General features: G+C 39.4%; 1 protein-coding gene across 4 annotated transcripts in view; it reads left to right on the top strand.

Annotated features, from left to right (window-relative positions):
- Positions 1-24,617, top strand: part of DGKI (diacylglycerol kinase iota) — a 209,826-nt gene that overhangs the window by 94,212 nt on the left and 90,997 nt on the right. The window contains exons 7-17 of one of the 4 annotated variants that reach the window (XM_071422458.1): positions 3,341-3,412; positions 3,720-3,836; positions 9,310-9,405; positions 9,707-9,781; positions 10,991-11,086; positions 12,903-12,985; positions 14,733-14,793; positions 17,802-17,915; positions 18,448-18,585; positions 19,723-19,801; positions 23,731-23,786. In XM_071422458.1, coding sequence (XP_071278559.1) covers positions 3,341-3,412; positions 3,720-3,836; positions 9,310-9,405; positions 9,707-9,781; positions 10,991-11,086; positions 12,903-12,985; positions 14,733-14,793; positions 17,802-17,915; positions 18,448-18,585; positions 19,723-19,801; positions 23,731-23,786 — 987 coding nt within the window. The remainder of the gene's footprint in view (positions 1-3,340; positions 3,413-3,719; positions 3,837-9,309; positions 9,406-9,706; positions 9,782-10,990; positions 11,087-12,902; positions 12,986-14,732; positions 14,794-17,801; positions 17,916-18,447; positions 18,586-19,722; positions 19,802-23,730; positions 23,787-24,617) is intronic. The other 3 variants (XM_071422459.1, XM_071422461.1, XM_071422460.1) reach the window with 3 other exon arrangements.

Below are 24,617 nucleotides of genomic sequence, written 5' to 3'. Positions count from 1 at the left end.
ATTTGTTAGCTGAGATCATCAGAGAAATCAGGATTATTTTTTCTTTCTATAATATGACATAAAAATACTCAGACCATGTGGTCCAGCATCCATTTCATAACTAACTATGTACAGTAATAGAAGTTTAAAGATGAATGAAACGGAATCTTTTTCTAATATGCTTCCACTTATCAGTGGCTGAGGGGTTTTCTGAGACTGAGAGCACATTTTAGACCATAATGCTAAACAACCACTATTTCTTTAACCTTCTGTGGTGTCCAGAGTGGGGTGTCTTCCACACAGATGCAGTGTGTGTCTACAGTCTCTGTAACTAGTCCCTTTAAAGGCCTGTGGATTGATGCAGGGCTGAATGTAAAGTTAAGACTGAAATTTCTAGTGCTTGGAAGGCCATTCTAGTTCTTTGTTATTTTAGTTGAGATCACCATCCAAGTGCTTCTGTTGCAGTCTGTATTTGAGTTGTAACAATACCCATCTCTCCTACAGTTATGCTGCATTAGGGTATCTCTAAGAGTACTAAAAAGAGAAAATCTTTTGTAGGAAAACACTTGCAAAAAAATTATTAGTAATCCTAACACTGATGTGAAAATAGTCTTTAATAATCAATACTTCTGTGAGTATAAATAGAATATATCAGAACTAGTAATCCCTATGTTCTGTCTTTGGTGCACAGGTGTCTATGTTAGTTTGTACTTTAATCCAGACTATTCAGACAGGTTGGATTACCAACACAAGTTGTTTTTGTGGCCATTCAGGCACTCTTTTCCTACAAGTACATTTTTTCTGGTGTGCACAACTGTTTATTTTTACAGGAGCAGCTCACAAAGTGGGGTTTCATGTGTTGTGGAGGGACTGGTCACTGGAGAATCAGTGGTACACTGTTAGCCTGATGTTCTCAGAAAGGTGAAATTCATTTTCTATCTCAGAATTTCTAATTTGGTGCAGAAGACATCCTTGGATGATGGAAGACATCTGAAATTCAGTGCTTCTAATTCAGAGGAGGCAGAAAATATGATTTCTAGTGAAATATGGAGGGTTCCTATGTTTCAGTCCAATAGTCCCTACCAAATCTCCCTGTGACTTACAGTGCATGGGTTTTTTAATCCATTTTATCAGTTACTTTATTTGTGAAGCTAGATTTCCAATAAATGCCATCTCACCTGAAACTTCTATCTGTAGAAAGAATTAGCTCACATTTGTAAAGCAACTTGAGGAAGGAAAGTGGTGGTTTATTGCTACTTATCATTAATATGTTTTTATTGCTGTATAATTTTCTCTAATGACTCCCTAAAAGCCAAATGACTTACTAAATAAATGAAAAATGATCCATCCAGAACCAGACAAGCTGCTCAGTCCATATGTTTAAAATGCACAGCTGATGGGCTGTGGAATTAATGTACTGAATTTAGACTTTTATTTTTGGAGATTTTGGGAGAGAAGAGTTTCCCATTGATGTTACAAGGCAGAAAACACCAAAACGCTTTGTGCCCATGAGGGACTGAAATAATTATTTTTTATTTTAATGCACTTTGGAACAGGGAGGAGTGAGATTTGTTAGAAAGATTGTGGAGCACTAGAGTAAGTAAATGAGGAAAGAGTGTTTTGTCCAGTGTCAGACCTCTGCTCCAGCACTTGTATCACAGTTACTGCTCTTATGCTCACACTGAATGGCAGACAAGATGTGCCCAACCAGAAGTGTCTGGCCAGCTTGTCTTTGTTAAGCCACTTCACTACACTCCATTGCTAAACCTGAATATGCCAAATCATTATGAGAAATCTACTCTTTGAATTTCTCTAAATGTAAACCCTGAGGCATGAGGGGAAGGATTGAAACAAAGCCTCAAAAGTTTAGTCAGAGGTGACACAAGTCTTTTCAGGAGTTGGTCTTGGTGATGAGGTCCATGTAGCAAACTGGTTTGAGTACATGCTGGGGACACCTGTAGGTGAAGCTGCAAGATGCACTTCTGCATTCTGGGCAGGCAGGTAGAGCCTCCTCCTTTTCTGAGTATCAACTGAATTGTCCTCAGCCACCCTGTACAGACAGGCTGTGGCTCAACCCCTCACTTCGGAAGACCAAGGCATCTCTGCATGGGTTTTTTTTTTTGGTTGTTTATTTAATTCTCCTTCTTGTTGTGCTTGACCTTTTCATTTCACTGAGCACTAATAGGCTCATTTGTCCTGCAGGGGAAGAAGGACTTCAATAACAGAAGCAGTGAGGCAATGACCTGTTACACGTTATTAAATCAGTTTATAACTTTTTTTTGCATTGGGTCTTGGGCATTTTCCAGCATGTAGAAGATTTAGGTATTACTCAGCTTGTTGAAAAGAAAATTGGCTCACAGATTCATCACTTGGTAGAGAGATGGAATTGGAAAGTTCTGGGTTGTGATGGGCTACTTAGAGATAGAGAGAGGATTGATGGAAGGCCATGAATAAAGGATCCAACCAACTGCAAATCTGAAATCTAAGCAGTAAAGACAACTGACAAACTTTTCACTGAAATTGTGGACTTTCCATCTCTCCAGCCATCAACCCAAATCAATTTTTTTCTTGACTAAAATAACCTTTAGCTCAGCTCAAAATTACAGACTGTATGTTATTGTTTGTTGCCTGTGTTGCATGCAGGAGGATATATATATAACCCAATTGTCTTTTCCAGCCTTAAAATTTACAGCCAAGTCCTATTGCATTCTGTAGAAAGAAGCTCCTCTCTAGGAGAATAAAATTGCAGTTTCTGGTTGGGGTGGGCTTTTCTTGCTTTAAAAATGCAAAGAAATAATTTATTTTAATTGTGAGATCTGAATCAAGCCATAATGTTTGGGGGTTTTTTTGGAACTTACTGGAAAGATTTTAATCTGAGTCAGTTCAATAAAATTATAAATTTAATTACTTCATTTCCCTGACAGAACATTCCCAGAGAGACATTGTAGTTAATTTTGTTCTGTCATAAAAAAAAAGGTAATTCTATTCTGTAGTAAAAAAGGAAAATTCAAATTCTTGTTTATATTTAGAACTAACAAGGCTGCAATGACAGAACACTTTGTTCAACAGAAAATCTGAAACTTTCAAGTCTGTAGAAATCCATGAAAAATTAAAATAGATATTTCTTCTCTATTTCTTCCACTGCTTTTAACTACAAAGAAAAGTGAAAAATTTTGCAGAAATCCTTTTAAAAGAATTTTGTGAATATATCCCAGTGGAGGAACCTTCTCTGTTACCTCCTCGAATTGTTTTATCCCCCAAAAATCTGCTTGCCTAGCACACTCACCTGGTTAGAGTTAGAGATATATATTTTCTTATAGTCAAGAGGAATTTAATGCTTTTTCCCCCTTGGTTATTCTAGGGCTTTCAGCAGAAATTCTCCTTCCATAGTAAAGAGATTGTGGCCATCAGTTGTTCCTGGTGCAAGCTGGCGGTAAGTGGAAAATACTTCAGGAGACTGGGTTTGACTAGGAGTGATTGTGGGGGTTTTTTTTGTTTCTTGGTTTGGTGGTTTTGTTTGTCTTGGTTTGTTTTTGTTTGTGTCTTTTTATTTTAATTTTTTTCCTAAGAAGACATGGCTTAGGAAGATAATCTTTAGTTACATGTCCTAAATCTCCATACATTGAAGCACTTGAAGATGATGGAGTTGGGAATATTGCTCCAGTTTTTGTACCATCACCCTCTTCTTCTCCAGGCTTCCCCTTTGTCTTTCTTGACTCCACTTTTTCCCTCTCTTCCAGTTTCATAACAAAGTCACCTGTTTCATGCTACATCACATTGAGGAGCCGTGTTCCCTGGGGGCTCATGCTGCTGTCATTGTGCCTCCCACCTGGATCATTAAGGTGAAGAAACCTCAGGTAACTGCATGCTGATGTCTGTTTCTGAAGCTGTCTGGCTGTGCAGGGCCTGTCTGGCTGTGCAGGGCCAGCCTGGCTTCTCTGCTTGGTCCCCCTTCACCAAGGCATGCTTGTTCAACCCTGCCTCTCTCCCTGAAACCCAGCATACATCCATGGTGGTTATGAACCTGTATCCTCCTTCCTCTCCATCAAATCCTTCAGTGAATTTCCCTGTTTGGGATGATTAGCAACAAACATGACTTGTTCTGAGCTGATTCAGCTCAGAGTTGTTCCTGTAACTGTGAGTTCGGCAAGCATACTGCAAGGCATCCCCTGTGTGGTAGGCAGTCAAGCATGTTTCATTAAATAGAGCTGAGAAAATTCAGGAAAAAACTTCACAAACATCCACTTGAACTGCAGTAAGAATTGACTGTGTCTGGACTGGCATCCCTCTGAATTTGCCTTTAATGGACATGTAAAGAATCAGGTCTTGCTTGCACATTCAGCAGTAAACAAACCCACACACTCATTGCTGCACGTAACAGGTGTTGGACTTCAAAGCTTATGTGATGGATGTGGTAGGTCTTGGAGAGGGTAATTCACTGCTGAACACAACAGGGGAAAAAAGATATCCAAAAGACAGCTGGCCAGAAATTAAAAGGGGGTTCACATCATGCAAGAATAATTTTTTCTTTGAAAGTCTGTTTTTACTCCAAGTTGAGCTGAAAGAAACAAACGCTGAACATGTCAGGGAGTCAGAAATGCTGGTTAAATTTTTTATTTCAGAATAATATTCTTAATTTCAGTCCATCCTTAGGAAGTGACCTGGGCTTTTTGACTCTGCCTTCTGGCTGTCAAGAAGAAGCTAAGAAGTTCAGGCTGTAGCCAAGGCATTAATACAAAAGTAGTCCATGAAACCAGAAAAAGGCCTAAATTGTGACACTGCCTTTAGTTCCAGTTTAGGGATGTGACAGATTTGAGCATGAGTAGGAAGCTGGTTGTTAAGGACAAAGGGCAGAGGAAATACATGGATCCAGTTACCAAAAAATCAGCCAAAGGGGCCTCTTTCTCCTTTAGGTCAAGAGAGAGCATTGCAATATTTCTAGCCACCTCCACTCTGAGAAAAAATGCTTTTTTGCCATTTGTAGATTTTCCCCACACTCTTCTTTCTCAGTCTCCTCTAGAGAAATACTTTTTTTTCTTTTGTTGAGGAATGTTTGAGTCCTTGGCAGAGACTTAATATCCTTGGCTAATTTTCTGCAACTGTGTGGTATTTGACAGATGTATCCATGCTTGACCTTACTAAAAGAAGCTTTTCTTCAATTCTTTTAATTTTTATTTTGCTTATTTTTTTAGTAAAAAAGGAAAATAAAAAAAATCAAACAAAAAAACCCCAATAAATTCTGACATGTAATTTTCTTTTGATTTGGCTTTTGCCCAAAGCAAGGTATATCTTCCTTAGAATAGTTGTAGAGAATTTGCTTTCTGGTCCATTTTTTTAAAACTTCAAATTAAAATAAAAATTAGGTAATTATAACTTATAGAAAAAAATCTTTTAAATAAAGGCTTAAAATGTTAAGCCAAAAGAAAGTAGCTGTTAGGTTTGTGTGCCTGAGTCATGAGCACAGAGAAAGTACCTGATTATTAACTTGCATTCACATCTCTAGTCCTTGAAATTCATGGTCAGTAGCATGCAAAACCTTATCTTGAGTAGCTGGAGCATCAAATAGATCAAAATTGTATTTAACACAGACAATGGGTGCATTTCTGTGAGGCTTCCTAATAGCACCCATTGGAGTTATGGGAAATGCATCCTTATTACTTTAGAAAATAGTGATGCATCTTTTGGATGTGTTTTCAGATTTTTTGGCAGAAGTCTTGTTTTCTTACTTATTGTTTACTTAGTAAATATTTTTCCTCTCCTGCTGTTTCTGGCCAGCTCTATTTCTATGTATTATGACCCTCTTCACCCTATAGAAATGTTTGGTAAACATTTTGAAATATTCACATCACTTGATCCAGAGAGTACAGACACAATATTTACAAATTGTTGTAATTTCACATAAAAAAAAAAGAATGTGTAACAAAGAATGTGTTGTTCACATATTTAACAGTCAGAATAAATATGGCTAGAAGCTTTTTGGGTATAAAATATTTCCTCAGCTCTAATTAACTACTTACATTGGTCACAGACAACTCCTGAACTGAATTCCCCGCTCATATAAAATTGATTTTAGTGGTGCCTGCATCCTGTTTGTTTGTGGTTTCCTTCAAGTAAATAAGATGGCATTTTGTATCAAAACCTTGCCCTGTTTTACAATTTTGTATTTTTTGACTTCCGCAAAAATGGTTTTCCGTGCTTAATTTGTACAACATGGGTCACCACCTTTCAAATATTAGGCTTGCACAAAGACCACACTCTGTGTCTTGCTACCAACAATGTTGGGCTAGTGAAGCATCATGGTGTAATTGGTTAAAAACAAATTTATGCTGACATCTATGGTCTAAATGGGGAGCTTTTGCTTCTTATAAGCAACTGATTTAAAGATGAAGAATATTCAGAATGGTTCAAACAGTTTTGGAATTGGTGGTAGCCCTGTGTGTAGTGACCGCCTTACATGAATGGAAAACTCCAATACCTCTTCCATGTTATCTGTAATGTAAGCCAATTCTGTAACTTTTCTACTGATTTACAGTATTTCTGCATTGTTAGCAGTGCTTTGATACCAGCTCTCTTTTTCTGGGGCTCAAAACAATTCCATCTCCTAGTTTGTGAAGCAGGTCACCCTTGTTGACTGGTGGTATTTTATTATAGGTGATGTTTGGTAGCCAAAGTGGTGTTAGCTCTGGCACTGGACTTGCCATATGCTTGTGTTGTGGGAGAAAAGTAGATGATAAGGAGGATCTGCCTGGTGGATTTACTGATTTAGTCTGTCTTCTGCTTGGGAAGACAAAGGCAGTAACTGTAAAATTTCAAGGTTTTTCTGTTAAAGGTGAGTAAATTGGTGGTTTCTTCTCCTCCTTTGAGGACTAGTGAACTAGTTCTAGTGAACACTTACATTTCTGTGTTTATTTCTATATTTCCTCAATTGCTGAGTGCAGCTGACTTGTCTGACAGTGGTTTGTGAACAACCAGGAGATGGTCAAGATTGACCTTCCCAGAGACTGTTCATTATTAAAGTAATTTGAAAATCAGTGCGCTAAAAGCCTTTGAAAACTGAGGATGAAATGTTGTAAGGGAAAATGTTGAAAAGTTTCATTGGGTTTATCTGAGGTAGGCCATGGCCTTCACACCATCCAAAACCGTACAAGGACTCCCAATTACTCTGTTCATCTACCTAAGCTTTCTGAGAGCTATACTGGCCATTCAATAATATGAAAAATCTCTTTTTGAAGATGGACAAACTGACATCCACAAAGGAGAGGTTTCCTCTCTAGAGGGAAGTTAGGATTTACTTATTGTGCCCATTTAAAGGTATGCTTTGCTATCAGGTACCTTGCTAAATAACATTGTATGCTTACAAAACACTCATTACCTTGTTCTGTGAACAAGATCTTATGTATCCATTTCTTCACTTCAGTGTGCAAAGACTGCTGATTCTCTTTGGCTGTTACTGTGCTGCATGTTTGCAAAAAACTCCTGTGTAAGTCTAAGCAGCTTTTTGCAGTTCATCTGCTACGGACACGAGGTTGCAATTACTGCAGCAAAGCTTTAGGTTCTGTTGACACTATAGGTGTAGGCATGTTTGAAAAAATTTAAAAAAAAAATAGGTGAAATAACATTGTAGAGATGCAGCATTTAGTGCTTTTTTAGTATGGAAATTAAAATGGTTATAACCATGAATGGAGGCTTAGCCTTAAACTGTTTCTTTAATATAGTTGAATGCCTTTTCCCACTCCACTGTGGGAATATAATCCCCATTATAGTGGGATTTAATGACAACTACATTTAATCATTGTTTAAATAATTCTTTTATAATTATTCAGGGTTTTACTGAGCCATCTTGACCCTTGACATGCATGTGAGCTTTCAGAACATTGGTAAGAAGAGTGTGGATAGACTAGATCTCCTCTCTGACCTGTGTTTTGCCCAAATCCAGGGAGAATCCTTCAGAGAATGCCTGAGGAACTGGGCTAAGGCCCCCATGGGAGGCAGCTGTGAATGTAATGTCCCCATAACTTTCTGTTGACATCAAGACTTTTGCCTGCAGGCAGTGTGACTACTGAGGCAGGGCAGCACAAGACCATGCAGATGGGATTACTGATGCACTTGGTACTCAGTGCAGTCTTTATGGTTTATCATTCTTTCAAGATCACTTTGTATCAGCATGGGGAAGATTATGAACTTATGAACAGTTCTTTAGGTGGTTTCTCAAAATATGGTCTAAAAGGGCAAATTCCTGTAATTGCTCTACAGAGCTGTCTTGTCTTCAGTATTTTCAGTAAGCAATAAGGCATGACTATTTCCTTCTTCAGAAATGCTGAGAACTTGGGACCTTGTGCTCTGTGGCAGGCTTCTCTTGGTCCATGTGATAGAAGGCAATGCCTCTAGGTATTTCAGTTAGATAGCTGTTAGTTTTTCTTCTCAGGGATGTGGAAACATTAACCTGTGAATCTGGTGTGTCATACCCAAGTCTTGAAATTTTGGAAGCGGTTGATGAGTATTAAGCAAAACTTAGTAGCTATTCTTGTTGATGTTGGATAGCAAGCAGGATTAAGAATAAACATCACTTTTTACAGATTTGATGATCTCTGCTTTTTTAGTGGTACACATCTGATCAAGGTCAGGACAGAAAAGAACTTTCAGATGAGCTGAGGGAATCTTGCTTTCCTCCTTATAACCAGGAAAAAAAAAATCAATGGACTTTCTTCTAATTTCTCATGCTACTTTGTTTCCTGGTGATGGTTAGAAGTTAAAATACTGCAAAAATATTTGGAGTATTTCCCATAAGACAAAATTTCGATTATGGAAATGGTTAGGATTTCCTGCAGGTATAACTTCAATTAGTGAATTAAAATAAATAAAAAAGTATTATAAAAATCCCCTTTTTACTGTTCTTATCACACCAGAACACCTTTTTGCTCTGTGTCACTGAGCAGACTGTCATCTGCCTGGAGAATAGCCTTAACATAAGTTCTATTTTAATAGATTCTGCAGAAATACAAGCACTTGTACATTTTTTTCCTATGTAGTTAAGTGGTATTAATTTTTAAAAACACAACAAAAAATCAGCTGACAAACACCTTCTCTACTTAAATCCTTAAAAATCAGCAATTCAGTTTGTTCCTTAGCAGATGATCGCACAAGTTTCTTGATAGGCTGGAACTGACTCTACAGTGCCAGCATCATATGCCGTGGCCTTCGTTATGTTGAGTCATAATGGTTGCCAGAGCTAAAACTTGTTGTTTTCTTTCCTTAAACAAAAAAAAAAGCAAACAAAAAAACATGAAAAATACCTTATTTATCATGTTTTTTTATTACATCTTTATGCAGGTGGTCTCCATACCAGGAGACGAGCCTGATTGGGCAGGAGACTGGAGCCCCGAAGGGGAAACGGGCGTCTCCTACCCCTTTTGGGAGGGTTGGCAGGTACAACATGTGGTGTTATGTGAGTCTATGGGAGCATCTGACCTTTTTTCCCCCCTCACAGCGTGGGAAAGTTTCCAGTTCCAAAGCACCAGTCTGGTCTCCGTGTGTGGCTTTCTCCATAAACGGTGGTGTGGAAGTGTAAAGCATGCAGCGCATGTAATTTAAATCTCGAGCATGTGCCAGATACTCTTATCATTCTCCAAGTGGACATGCATGGAAGAGCTTCGTAAAGGGGCTCTGTCTGGGCCTGTCTTCTAAATTTTGTTTTGCTTTTCATGTATTCTTTTTTCTTTTGATGTAGAACTCCTTAAAGACTTCAACAAGGCGAAAGAAGAGAACGTCCTTTAAAAGAAAAGCCAGCAAAAGAGGAAATGATGTAGGTATTCAAGTGTTTTGGAAATCATGCTCCTTTTGTTTAAATGCCTAAACACGGACTTAAAAGTTTTTGGGCTTTTTTTCCCCTTTTTTTTTCACGGAAGTGTTTAATATATTTTCCCCCTGGAAAATTCCATGATATTGAATTTGTTGTTAGAAGAGATAAAATTTGTATGAAAAGTTTTATTTTCTGAGTTGATTTCTTTTTTTAAGAAACAATGTACCATACTGTGTCAGAAGGATCAGCACCCTAAAGAAAGTGTGCTCCCTTGGGATGTAAGAGACTCAGCTCACACCCTTTTTTTTCGCTAAGCAGAACAGGGGTGTGAAACTGGGGTTGTGAAACCCATGGTGAATGCACTGATGCAAGGCTGTGTCCTGGATGTGATTTGTTTTAGGATATCTTCTTCAGGGGATCTCGTATTAAAGTTGGACCACAGAGAGAGAAAGCAGTTTATAGATCTATTGGTTTATTTACCATCTGTCTATAGAAGACCTTGCTTCCATATCCTCCCTAGTGGATTAATTATATAGACAAGCAGCCTCATGGGACAGGTGGAGGGAGACTCACCCCTGCATAGCCAGGGCTCTCTGGCTCAAGTCCTTTCTTGCATGGTGGGAGAACTGCAGACCAGAAACTGCAATCTGTGTCTATAAAAGCCCAGGACAGTGCCCTCATTACTGGGCTCTGGGGTGTCCTGGAGGGGCTACGGAGTAGGGAGGCAAATAGTTTTCTCATTGATGTATCATGTCGGATCTGTGGCATTTGTTCAAAGGTAGGAAAGCACCGAGGCCAAGAATTTGAGAGCAGATTATCTGCAAATAAGTACTTATGCAGCTTCTATGTTTGATGGAATTCATGGAATAAGTAACTTCTCATTCTATTTTCCTTTGGAAAAACTGTTTGTATTAGAAATAACACTGTCTCTGACACATACCTAGTGTTGTATGAATAATTGTGGGGAATAGGGTCAGAAATAATCTCAAAAGAATTTTGAAATAGTTGTAAGCTACCCTGAAATTATATTTTCCCCCTCTTATTTTATTCTGTTGTCTCAGCTGGATAAATTGCTCTCACCCCATTGACATGGCTGTACTATTTCCAGTACCTGAGGTAGTTTTGTCAGAGCTAGGTTGGGTCTTCTGTGTGTGCTATGCCAAAGAATCTTGCATCCCTTGTACTGAATATGTTTCTTGCTTCTTGCTTCAGGATAACAAAGGCCGGCCTTTTGTGATAAAACCTATCTCCTCTCCACTCATGAAGCCACTGCTGGTTTTTGTCAATCCAAAAAGTGGAGGGAATCAGGTAAGAGGATCAGCTGGGCCTGGATTTTAACAGCAGGGTTCCTGCAAATGCCTCTATTTCTTGGCCAGTCAGATAGAAAGGACTCGACTCTATGCCTGAAGAAGACTGAAGACCTTCCTCAGAAGAGGTCCTTGCTGTGGAATGGCCTTTCTACTTCAGTAGAGTTGGATGACTGGAATGGATATGAGTGGTTGTCCTCCTATCTTCAGATTCTTGAAAGGAATCTAAAATGACAGTTTGGAATTTTTCAGAAGATTTCATCTTTTCACAGGGAATTTAGGTTTCCAGTGAAGCTTTTAGACTTTATCCAAAAAATGGTTTAGCTTTGCTAGGAAAGGCTTGTTGCAACTACTGAATGTGAAATGACGTATTCCTACGATATCTAAGAAAAATCATTAATGGTACCACAGAGACCAATTTGCAGTGACTAAAATGCAGCAGACTTCTTCCTTATGATTCTTGGAATGAGTACTTACCCAAGTGAATATTTCCCTTGTTCTGTCACTTTTTGAATATCAAAGAATTGGAGTGACTTTCAATAAACAAGGCCTTTTAATAGGAAAGATTGGTGTAAGATAGAACAGAGGCCTATAGAGCATGGAGGGTAGTACAGGCACTACTCATTTTCTCCTCTGTTAGAGTTAGAGAGGGTATCAAATGAAACTGTTTAGACTGATTCAGAACAAAAGGAAAAAGCTGGTTCTCCTCACAGTCTGTAGTTCAGCGAAAAATTTCTCACAATCTATAGTTCAGTGGGAAACTCCTTACATTAGGACGTGTTGTGGATGCTAAACATTTACACAGGAGGAGATATTTGGAAGTGAAAAACTGTCAAGTCCTGTACCTCCCTCTGGTTCAAGAGTTCTATGAACTACACACAACTGAGACTGGAAGAATACCTATGGCAAACATCACATTTATTTTCTCTCTTATACCTTTTCCTAGGTACTATGACTGCTATTCTTGGTTCTTCCTTCAGGGAAGGTGTCAGGCAGAAGAGCCATTCCCAGGAAGGGATAGCCATGGAAAATTCCTGATGTGTACCCTCAGACCATGTCTGAAAGGCATTCTTGAATTAGAGCATAAGTTCAGCCCATAGAGTTCTTAGCTCCCTGCTACTAGTAAGAAATCCTGTCACTTTGTGTCTGGGCAGAACGTGAAGGAAGGGATTTGAGTGGGAGTATGAACCTCAGACTTTGAGAAAATAGAAATTATACCTTTAGGTGGTGTGCTGGCCACGCTGCTTAGAGTGAGGAACCATTGGGACAGCTGCACTCCACAAAGTCCTTGACTCCTGCTGCATTAGATGGTAGATGTTACAATGATGATTGATCATTGTGGTGATGGTGGAGGCTAGAGCACTGTCACTGCTTGGACATTGGGCAGCACACTGTTCAATGTGATGGAGACTTTGGCTACAATCTTGTGCAACTTCTTTCTGCCATGGATAGCTGAGGGTGAGGTGGGATAACAGAGGTTTCTTCTTGTTGCAGGTGGTGAGAAGCAGGAGAACAGGTTGCTGTGGGAGGATGAACCTTTGGTCTGACCCCAACTGCCTGTTCTTTTGGATCATTAGTGATCTGTGCTGTTGAAATGGGTCTATATGCCTGCATGTGCACCTCGTCCTGGATTGCTATCCTACAGAGCAGTCATTTGCTATGCCACTTTCCAGTTTGTCTTCTTGTTTTATGTTGGCTTTATTAAGCACAGAAAAAAAGAAAAGCAGTTGAAATACAGTGAATAATGCACAATATTATTTCCAATAATCATTAAACTGCTCATAACTTCCCTTCCTTTGATTTTTCTTTCTTGCCAGGGCACCAAGGTTCTCCAAATGTTTATGTGGTATTTGAATCCACGCCAGGTCTTCGATCTCTCTCAGGAAGGGCCGAGAGATGCGTAAGTACTGGAGCCTTCATTGCTGTGCACCCTATTTCTGATCTGGTCAGGAAAACAGGAAAAGATCCAGCTTGGCTGGATTAGTGACTGTGTGAGGTTTACATATCCAGGTTTTGGTAGCAAGGGGAATATTCTATTTGTGGGGTGTCCTGACGAAGGAAGGAATGATGAATCTGACTCCATGTTCTCAGAAGGATAATTTATTATTTTATGATACTATATTATATTAATTAAAGAATACTATACTAAACTATACTAAAGAATACAGAAAGGATACTTACAGAAGGCTAAAAAGATAATGAAAACTCGTGACTCTTTCCAGAGTCCTGACATAGCTTGGCCCTGATTGGCCAATGAGTGAAAACAACCCTCAGCAGAAACCAATGAAACAATCTGCAAACACATTCCACATGTGAGCGCAGCACAGGAGAAACAAATGAGAAAATAATTTGTTTTCCTTTTTCTCTGAGGCTTCTCAGCTTCCCAGGAGAAAAATGCTGGGCAAAGGGATTTTTCCAGAAAACGTGAATGCCACAGGGGAAGGGCTGTAGTGTGGGGGCTTTTGTGAGACAAGGACCTGCTTCCATGTCCAGACAGAGGCAGGCCCAGATGGCTCCAAGGCTCGCTGAGGATCCCAATGCCTGACCATTCCCTAATGAATGAGCATTCCAGTGGGGTGAGGCTGCCTCCAGACCACCACACCACAGCACTGTGCAACTGTCCCTGCTCACGGAGTAACTAACTCAGCTTAGCCACACAATAATTGAAGTGCAAACCTCTTCCAAGGGAGAGAGTGCCTCTCTTTAAAGGGCTGATTTTTGCTGCCAAGGGCTGAGAAACCATCCTTCTGTAGTACTTGACATGGGGATACTGGCTTTTCTTAACCATCTGTTCAGAACTACTTTCATGTTTTGTAAATATGTTTTATATGTTTTGTAAATCTTATTACTATAAATATTTTACAGTAATAATGGAAATACTTGCCTGTAGAAGAGCAGTCCAAGTGTTTCCTATTCAAGGCACCCAAGCTTTTTATTCTCCTGCAGAAGCACCTGCACTGCTGTTCTCTCATGATGTTTAGAAGCTTTAAGTTAGACATAGATTTTTCAGAGCTGTATAATGGGGAAAAGGAGGGTTAGTTCCTCTGGTCACTCAGCTCTCTACATGTGAATGTCCCCACCTTCATTAGAAAATATTTCATTATGGCTTTCTGAAGGGTGCAACTGAAGGAGTGGGACTTCAACGGGTGCTTTTTTTGGTCTCTTCTGTTGATATTTAGATCACATATCCAGAGAAAGAACTCTATTACATATTCTTGCCTTCTGTGGTGTTAAAATACAGTCACTAGTTGAAGAAGCTGTCACATTATACAAGACTCAGAAACAGTAACTCAACAAGTCATGATGAAGAACATTAAATATTGTTTTAAAACCTCAGTGTTTAAATTTGTTTACTTTAGGGTAGGAGAAAAATCAAAGATTTTGACCTCCCCAGAGGGAATATGAAAATCTGGGAGGATGCTAAACTGATCAAACCCTTGTCAGGAGGTGCTGCCTGACATGGAGGAAGGCCTCATTTCACATCCTAGTGGTTTTGCATTTCCACCTCTGCTCATATTCTTAGTAATGAATATTTGAAAATGCAGTAAGTGGTGGTTACACTGTCACTCAGCAAAATGCATTAAAAATGTCTGCATTGCTGTTCTCACATTTTTATCCTTTTTCCCCCCCTTTTCGTCCCTGGGCAGGCTGGAGCTGTACAGAAAAGTGCCGAACCTGCGGATCCTGGCGTGCGGCGGGGATGGGACGGTAGGTGGCAGGGACCTGGCAGTGCCATGCTCTTTGGCCAAGTGATTAAACTCCTCACAGTGGTGGGTTTCCCACCCCACCCTGCCTGCAGAGGCACGGAGAGACAACATATCTTACACTTGTGAAATCGATATGTTTTTCAATTTTCTGTGTGGTCTGGCCTGTGAAGATATGAGGCTAGGTTCTCATGTCCAAAGCTCTCTTTCCTTTATGCATAAAGATTTTGTACAGCTTAAAAGGAATAAAAAATAACTCTGCTGGTCTCCTCTCATTATATACATTAGATCTGAGGGTTAACTTAGTGTCTGGGAGCCATTATATCTTAATTTCTGCTCCTTCCTGCTAGACCTTGGCGGATCCAGGTTCAGTACTTTTCTTTACAAGACAATTTCTATGTTCCTGGATAAGTGAATGGGGTCAGGTCTTGAAAGGATTTGTGCACCTTCATTTGGAGAAAAACTCTGCAGCTCATGGTCTGAAGGTCATGAGTGGTAATGGAGTTATTACAACTGCATTCTCTTTCCAGTACTTCAAAATATTTTAAATCTCAGTCTGTGACACTGAATGCTAACACAGTTGAAAAACTGACCTTTAATCTCTAGGGGCTCAGTTCCTCAACATGCATTTGATGGCAATTTTAGCAGTAAGTATGATAAGGAAAATTCATTACTACTCATAGGATGCAGTGATTGGACAGAATATATCTATGTAGATGTTTAGGGCATGGAGAGGTGGTTGGTTTATTTTGTAGAGAGCTGAATCCTTTCTCTTAATTCACCTTGGCTTGAACTTCTGGGGGGATTTTTCCAGCTTTTGTGTGTTCTTTTAAAACCCCAGGGGTAGGGATATTAATATCAATGTGTCCCTTGCAAGAATGAAGAAAAAAATCCATGATAAGACCACTGCCTTGCTGGTACATGGGAAAGCAAGACATGACTGTTACTGAATGATGAACTTTTCCTTTAAACATGAAAGGCAGTCCTTTAGCCAGAGGCATCTGCTGAGAAAAACTATTTCCATCTGTTTTCTTTCCCATCTGAGGAAGGGGGAAAAAAGATTATCATTAAGATATTAAAAGAGAAAAGAATACAGCTACATTAAATCAGACCATCCTGTTTCCCTTTGCTGAACTGTGCGAGAGGTGGCAGCACCTTCTCATTAGTATGAGCAGTGCTCCACTGTTACCTCTGCTGCTGCTCAGTTTGAAACAAATTAATATCTAATTATTCCCAAAGCCATTACATCTAGAAATGAAAAATCTGGCTCAAATGGACTTAATGAATATGCAATGAGACCAGATGTTACCTCTCATTATTGAGGTGAATCAGTAACTTTTCCATTGTCACTTCAGGGCAGAAGTGGAAAGCTTTGCTTTCAAAGCAGTCAGGAGCTTTCTGTTTACAGGGAAATGATAGCATGTGTCATCCTGGACTGTGCAACTAATGTACAAGGTTTAGAAGTGACCTCAAGTTAAATAGCAACATTGTGCTTATAAATGGAAATTTGTTCACCAGTTAAAAGCATTTACAAAAGTGGTGGGTATTTTGATGTTACCTGTAGCAGCGAGAGGCTGAAGCACAGATGTGTGGATTAAGTCTGTGGCAATGACAAACTTCTTTAAGAAGTCCTGGCCTACTGATGTTATCTTGACTTTTTATTCTGTCTCCTGTTATCAGTGCAGAAGTATAGATATTTTGAAAGAGAGAGGATTACTTACCTCTGAAAACCTCTTTAAAGACCTCAGTATTTTTGGTGACATCCAAGGTCATGAGAGCTGTAAGTACTTGAGATGGCTGTTGTCAGACAATGAACTCAAGTAGGGGATCACATCCCAGATGAATGCTTTAAAAATTGGACAATTGCTTATGATAAATAGCTGTCTGATAAATGCCATTTGTGCAAAATTAAATTTTTCTTGAAGAGACTTGGAGAAAGAAACACCCTAGAATACTAAATAGCATGGTGGTTTCTGTATTTATCAGGCTACCTCCTCTGCAGTCAAACTCCAGCTATTTTTCCTGATGGCCATATTATGCTGGGTGTCTTTTTTTGTGAAGCTATCCTGGTTTGGATTGAGAATATCTTTGAAATCACAGTAACATTAGTTGGGGCAAGAAAATTCAATCCAGCTGTAGTCAGGTTTTAGGTTTTCTGTCCTATTTAAAAGTTCACATTTGCAGGAGAAGCTGCATCTTTAAAAACCAGCAACAGGAAAAAAAAATCTTCTGTTAATTTTTATTATTTCTTTATCTAAAAATGCAGCACAGGTTCTTCACTTTTTTTTCAAAGTGACAAGTAGTTTAAAGAAGAGTCCTTTGTTTTTGCAGCAAGAATTTCAGTCACCCAAAGCTTGATAATATCTTTAGCAACAATTCTTTCTCCCTTTTGAAAATTACCATTTAATGAAAACAAAATAATTTACAGCAATTTGTCCCTTCTGGCAAGATTTCTATTTGAAAGCTTTATGTAGTCTAGAAGAAAGATAGAAGAAATAGCTCTCTGAAATAACTAATAGCTTAGGACACAAAAAAGACAGATTTCACTGTTCCAATTCAAAGGCTCCAACCCTGAGCTGTAGTCTGCCTTTTAGTTTAGTCTTTTATTCTTTTATTAGATAGGTGTGTGTGTATATCTGTATCTTGTGTGTGTATATATATATAGATAGATAGATATAATGTCTTGTACTGATTGAAATAATTCAGCACTAAGGTCTCTTCTATGGGAGAGGGAGACTTGTGAGCAAGTTCATGCTTGGCAGGACAAGTTCTGAGACACCATGCTGTTTTAATGTGTCTCTCATTTTCTTTCATAGCTGTTTGTCAAAGGTTGAGTTTCTTTTGACACAATGGTAATTAAAAAAAATAATTACCCTGAATTGTCCATATTATTCTTCATTCATTTTTAGATTTCCTCTATTTGATCTTCTCTGTAAAAAAGAATATTATGATCAAAATATGTTGTTTTGCCTATAATATTCCTAAAGGTTCTCCTAATTTTCCTTTTTATAGGTGGGCTGGATCCTGTCCATCCTCGATGAGCTGCAACTCAGCCCCCCACCTCCTGTGGCTGTCCTTCCGCTTGGCACTGGGAACGACCTTGCCCGCACCCTCAACTGGGGTGGGGTAAGGACTGGCTGGGGTGCCTTTATGTGGGGTTCTCAGCTTGCTGCTCAGATTTAGTTCTGTGGAGTGGAATTTCCTTTTGGCTAAAACAGCAGGCAGGGCTGCATCCAAGGTCTGTTTCGCTCTGGCAGAGTGGTTTGCTTCAATTTGCAGGTTGGGATTTTGAATTACCAATGCTGTTGTTGCAATAAAAGTGTATGTAGATGTAGCTGGTATTTCAGGCCAAGTAACAAGAACAGTCAACAGGCTTCTAATTTAAGCATAATTTAAACTTTCTCTTTGCTTATCCTTTACTACAGCACTGGGCTTATTCCAGGAAAGGCAGATATTCTTTGAATTCCTCTCCTTGTGGCCTTACTTTGCCATTGAGATGTCCTAGACTTGTGCATCTCAATAATCACTTATTAAAATGCTTGATCAAAAATGTATCGAGGGTTTCAGGCATGTGTGAAAGGAGTGAAGTCTGTAGGTAATTGGTAACTTGATTTGTTTTCATCATCTGTGGCTGATACTCTGGTCTCTCTGCTGTCAGGGTTACACAGATGAGCCAGTGTCTAAGATCCTGTGCCATGTAGAAGATGGAACCATTGTCCAGCTGGACCGTTGGAATCTCCAGGTTGAGCGCAACCCTGATTTGCCCCAGGATGAGCTGGAGGATGGGGCACGTAAGGTCAGAGCCTGCTTTTTCCCATGGGAGACACAGAATGCTTATGAACATCTTTGGGTTACACTTTAAGCAGCATGGGTGGGGAGTTCTGCAACTTTTAAATTTTCTATTTGCATCTCTCCCTTTGATTCTTTTCATGTGTCAGTGATTCCAGAGTTGTGTGAAAGGCATTTATTTGTTGTTTGAAACACCCTGGCATTGAATATTTATGTCAAAGATTAAATCCTGGAGAAAAATCCCTAGCATTTTATCAGAAACGTCATTGCTGTTCCTCTCTAATTGCAGGAAAACTGCCATCCATTCCCCAATTAGACAAAACTAAAAAGAGAATGTAAAATTTAATTCCTTAGGATTTTGCTAATGGATACCAGCTGTTTCCTACTTTACAGCACGGTGTAGTGTATTTTTCTATTTAGCTTCTTTCTATGTGGGCCTCCATGTAATCTCCACTAGTATCTTGGTAGTTGAAGAATGGGAAAATTGTTGCTAGGAAATCTCATAGTAATTTATCATTTGGACTGGAGATGTTGAAAACACCACAAAGCTAAAAAAACCCTCCTGATTCTGTGAACTATTTTCTTCTTCTCAGTTAAAATTTCCAGCTTATCTATTGGATGCTACAGTTGCCTCTCTCCAGCCCTGCTGGGTGTGTAAAACAATGAAAAAGCCAAATGTGTGCCTGCCTGCCTCATGCATCCTCAAAAGGATTAGGGCTTCTTCTCTGGGACTTGGCTTGCTCCTGGTTGTATATGGAGCGAGAAGAACACAGCTGGAGCTTCATTTGCCATGCTGAGCTTGAAGAGCCAGCAAAACTTTTGTGTTGGTGATATGTTAAGTGGTGCAGCCCTATGGGAAATCTAAATGACAACATAAGGAACCCTCTGATGTGTTAACAAAAACACACACATATGATCATAAAGCACTGTAGGTCTATTTGTGTTCTTCTGGCACTTCTATCTGATTATTTTCCACAAGCCATTCCCAACCTTCAGAGCAACCTTCTGCTTACATTTCCCTGATATGTTCCACTATGTTCTTAGTAGATTTCCATGATGAGCCAAGTTTAAATAGTTAAACCCTGGTGTGTCGAGAAATGTTCCATTCACATTGTTTTAATGTCTCTTTATTATCTAATTACAGCTTCCCCTCAATGTCTTCAATAATTACTTCAGTCTTGGATTTGATGCACATGTTACGCTGGAGTTTCATGAATCCAGAGGTAACAGGAACTTTTTATTTCCTTAGCCTTGTGGATGGGCAGTTATTTTATTAATTAGAAATAGAAATATCCTGTTCTTATAATTCAGAAGTAAAGCTGGAACATAAAACATGAAGATACATACAAGAAGAAAAAGTGATTGTGTTGTGAGTTTCCAAGGGACTTCATGATTAAGAAATGAAAAAAGTACAAAGTAGGCTAATGTAGTGGAGGAAAAAGGCAGAAAGGGAAGCTTTACAAAGTGCTAGATCTTTTAAAGGAGATAATATATGTCAGGTGTGAGTGTGGAAGTGGAGGGAAGAGAAGAGCCACAAGACTGGAAGTGGCAGGAATATAATTTTTTTCTCAAACTGAACAGTTATTACCTATGGATCAGTATACCACAATGTCCCTGGACTTGGTACAGACCCAGAGTTCTCTGTGCAAGTTAAAGGGTTCAATGTCCACAGAAGTGTCAGGAATTTGAGCAGCTGTAGCATCTTGTCTGTCCCCTTGCCAGCAGCAGCTCTGTCACACTGTACAGACTGACATGTGGCTTAAGGACTGATATGAACAGCGTTGCACTGGTATGAACAGCTCTATTTATCTGGTTTAGGCAGGTGTGCTTGTAGAAACAAACCTTGCTCAGGTGTCTGCCTTCAGCTTTTGGTTATTCCAGCTTCATATGCAGGTATTTTTTCTGAAACACAGCCTTCCTCATAGTCACTGTCATACTATCAGAGTGTCATTTCAAGATGAAAAGATAGCACTCTAATGCCAGGCTAAATAAAGAGCAGGATCCATGATGGAATGAGCTAATGCATATTTTATGATGTTTAAGACTGCTTCAAGCTTTAGGAATAATAATGAGGGGCCACAAAAGGGCACAGGAATGAAATTATGACAGCTGTATGCATTTTTTTTATGAGTGCATGTCACTCTGCATTGCTAATGTGACTGTGAATATACTGTATAGATTAAATGCATGGCTACTTTCTCATTTAATGGAGGCATTATTTAATAATGAAGTTATGGAGCCCTATAAAGGATGAATGTTATTCCAGACATGCCAGGGTTTTAAAAATTTACACGGGTGAAAAACCACTTGGCAGAGCAAGCTGAGTGTCTGAGTTTGTATGGCCAGGAGAGCTTCGGTAGCACAAGTCCTCACTGCTGGTGTCATTCTTGTCTTCTCAAATGCTGAAAACATATGAATTCTATGCATTTTAGAAGAGGAAAGCTTATAGGAAAGCCTTGAAGGTGTTGCTGGTGTGTGGTTGTATTGTTTTTCATGTGGAGTTGGGGTTGCTCTGCCTGGAGAAGAAAAGGTTCCTGGGAGAACTTATTATAGCTTTCCAGTACTTGAAGGGGATTTATGAGAAAAATGGGTCCTGTTTCAATAGGACAAGGGACAATGACTCTCAGCAAAAATAGTGTAAATTTGGACTCGATATAAGGAATAAGTTTTTAACAATGAGGGTGGTAAAACACTGACACAGGTTGCTCAGAGAGGTAGTGGGTGCCTCATGCCTGAAAAAATTCTAAGCTGTATTGAATGAGGCTCTGAGCAGCCAGATCTAGGTGAAGATGTCCCTGCCCATTGCAGGGGGTTGGACTAGATGGACTTTAAGGCTCCTTCCAGCTCAAGAAATCTTGTGGCTTGGTGAATTAAGCAATGGAAAGCAGATTATGATCTTATTTACCAATGAGGATAATCCAGAGAAATTCTTAGCAATGGTAGCAAAATGATAAGTACTTTCACAGCTGTAACATTTTGTGCTCTTGAGGTAATTGACTGCATGCATTTGCTTATGTGGAACTATTGTAATCACATATAGTATTAAAACAAATGAGTATCATGCCTGAAAACCAAAATAAGAGAAATTGATATGAGCTCTCAGCCAACAGGACACCTTAAGCAGTAGATATTGGTCAGCTGTTATATTTAGAGTAAGCAGTGATTGCAGTGTCTCAGAGGAACCTATATATTAATGTGGTCTTTTCCATGGCAACCTCTACATTTTTCTTGTGACTAATCAGTTTGAGACTTGAGGGTTGGATCCAAGTCTGATGGATTTAGCTCTGCTTTTTTGGGAAGTGTTCTGGATACTGGCTCTTTCCAACTTCCTCCATTGGTATCCTTGTTCTTTGGTAGAGCATGTAGGATGCAATTTACTTTATCCCTGCTGACATGCTGTTTGATCCCTTAGCTGTGCAGAACTGTTCATTTTCAGGAAACTTCCCCACTGCACACAGGCAGAGTCTAACACATTCCATTTTTCTATTTCTTTGATGGTTTAGGAACAGTGAGGATGGAGTAAGCCTTGGATATGCACTCAATAATTCACTTCTAATCAACCTAAGGCTCTATTTTCCATCACGGAGTCCTTCCTCCCTACCCGTGCTCATCTGTGTTGGCAGAAGTAGGACCAGTAGGCTGAGGGACAGCTGAGTCTCTGATGTGAGAAAGGCTCCTTTACCTGTTCTAAACTGGGGCTTTGGTTAGGGGGAGTTCCCCTATGGTTCCAGACAGCAGACACACACAGTGCTGTGATGTCTGCTGTCTGGAACCATTGGGGTACTCACATGAGAGAATGTGCAGCACAGACACTAAGCCTTCAGAAGCCTTCTGCTGCTTAGCATGGGGTGTTGAGACTCTCTGCAAAGAGCTGTGGGCTCAATAAGTGAGATGAGATTGACTTATGCAATTAAATTCATTGTTTGAAGTAGAAGTGGCCCTGACTGAGTTTGAGTCACCTGTGACACAGCAACAGATACAGTAACTGAGACAACAAGCAAATCAGAAACCTCAAGCAGCTCATTCTTACAAAATGGAGCCATATTTTGTGAGATGTAGTGGCTTTCAAGAGAACTGGAAGTATTGTTTTAAGTGGGCATTTGAGAGGTAATTTGGATGTGTTCACACTCATGTGATGCTTTAGCCAGAAGGACTGTCTTGGTAGTGTGATGTTTTCACTAGAGAATCAAGGAGCCAGGGTGAGTAGCTAGCACTAACACTGAATACAGGGTCAGAAGGGCTATTTCTGGAATCTCTAGATGCCACAAACAAGGAAAGCAGTTTCCAAGGAGGCTCAAGAATGAACTATATTCTGGGAAATGTGCCTCATATTGGGAGATTAAGGGAACTCCATTTAGCTTATTGGAAAGAAGGTTAAGAGGCTATTTAATCACTGCCTATAAGTATTTTCTTGATGAGAAGATACCTGATAGTTGAAGGCTCTGTAATCTGACAGGAAAGTATAACAAGATTTAGCATTTGGCAGTTGAAGACGGAAAATTTCAAGATTGGAAACCACTACATTTACATTAACAGTGAGAATAATTAACCATTAGAGGTACATTACTAATAGACTTAAAATTCTCCATCTCTTGGGGTATAATCAAAATGAAACAGGTTTCTAAATAGGTTTTAGAGTAACCAATTCTCTTTTCCCTTTTTTTATTTTTCTGCAGAAATCTTTGGGTAGAAATGTCTATTCCTTAGTAACTCTTTAACACATCAGAATTTAGGGGCTGTTTCATCTCGTAATTTACTAATGCTTTACTCCTCATTCAAAGCACGGGTTATTGTTCCATAAATTTCTAATAATTCTTACAGATTTGTTCTCCACTGTTAGAAGTCTAAAAATTCTATTCTATCATAAGATGAATAGTCTGAGAGGTGTTAAATTAACTGATTGAATTCTTGTTACCTCTTTGTTCTATTTCCACACTCTACAAGAAAAGGAAGGATTCAATATCAGTGTTTGAAATCTGATAGCAGAGAAAGGCACAGATGGGGGACTGACACACAGAAAACATATTTATGGTAATATTTTCTATGAGTGATACTCTGAAAGCACTGTAGTGCTGGCAGGGACTGTGAAGGTATAATGAAGTCTCCTTGTTTTATTGGGGTGTTCATACTTCTATTTTTCATCCTTTCACAGAAGCAAATCCAGAGAAATTTAACAGCCGATTTAGAAATAAAATGTTTTATGCCGGGGTAAGTACAGATTTGTCTTACAGAATGATGTTAACTTAGTTGCTTGAATGTCTTCTTAATTACCTTCCCCCTCACTTTGTCACATCAGGAGCTCTTGCCGGTTTATTCTGCCTGTCACAATTTCAAGTGCACTCATGCTGTTTCTGGCAGTGCCACGCACAGGTGTCTGTAGGAAAGAGCCTGTGGTACTGTTATTATACAGAGCTGGGCAGGTGAGAGAAGTGCCACTCCTTTGGACACAGTCCTGGTCATATCTTGGTCCCTCTGCTTCTGGCTCATAAGCTTCTCAAGGCATTGCTCTGCTTCTTTCAGGGCTTGGGAACTGCATTGATACTGACTTTGCTAGAAGAATTCCCAAAGTTTTGGCCTGTATCTTTATAGCTTTGAGGAGTGGCCTTGGATGTAGGGTGGTGGGGAGTGTAGGGGACAAATCAGATATTTGGAGTGATTAATGATGGGTGAATATGCACATATAATTACCCACTTGTGCATTCAGGAGGCAAATGGACAACACTTGATTCTAAAGCCATTAAGAATAAACACTAGTTTGATAATGAATGACATATAATGTATTTATGGATGATAGCACCCAAGTGCCTTAAATATGGAAACAAGTATGTGAGCAAGAATTTGTGCTTAATGATTCAGGATACCATTGAACTTGGGTGTTCAAGGACTTTTTTCAGTTAAGCTCTCAAAAGCAGAAGTATCACAATTTAAGACAATAAAATCAAATCATGTCTTCTGAGAGAGTCAGTTTGACCAAAGGGAGGGCATATTGGCAATTAGCTCTGTGGAGGGATAAGAACTGAGGGGGAAAAAAAAGAAGAG

This window comes from Agelaius tricolor, unplaced genomic scaffold (assembly GCF_023055355.1).
Source record: "Agelaius tricolor isolate 1412-34295 unplaced genomic scaffold, bAgeTri1.0.p SCAF_3, whole genome shotgun sequence".
In the NCBI taxonomy this organism is placed as follows: domain Eukaryota; kingdom Metazoa; phylum Chordata; class Aves; order Passeriformes; family Icteridae; genus Agelaius; species Agelaius tricolor.
The sequence above is the reverse complement of the archived record's forward strand: the minus strand, read 5'-3'. Positions and strand labels throughout refer to the sequence as shown.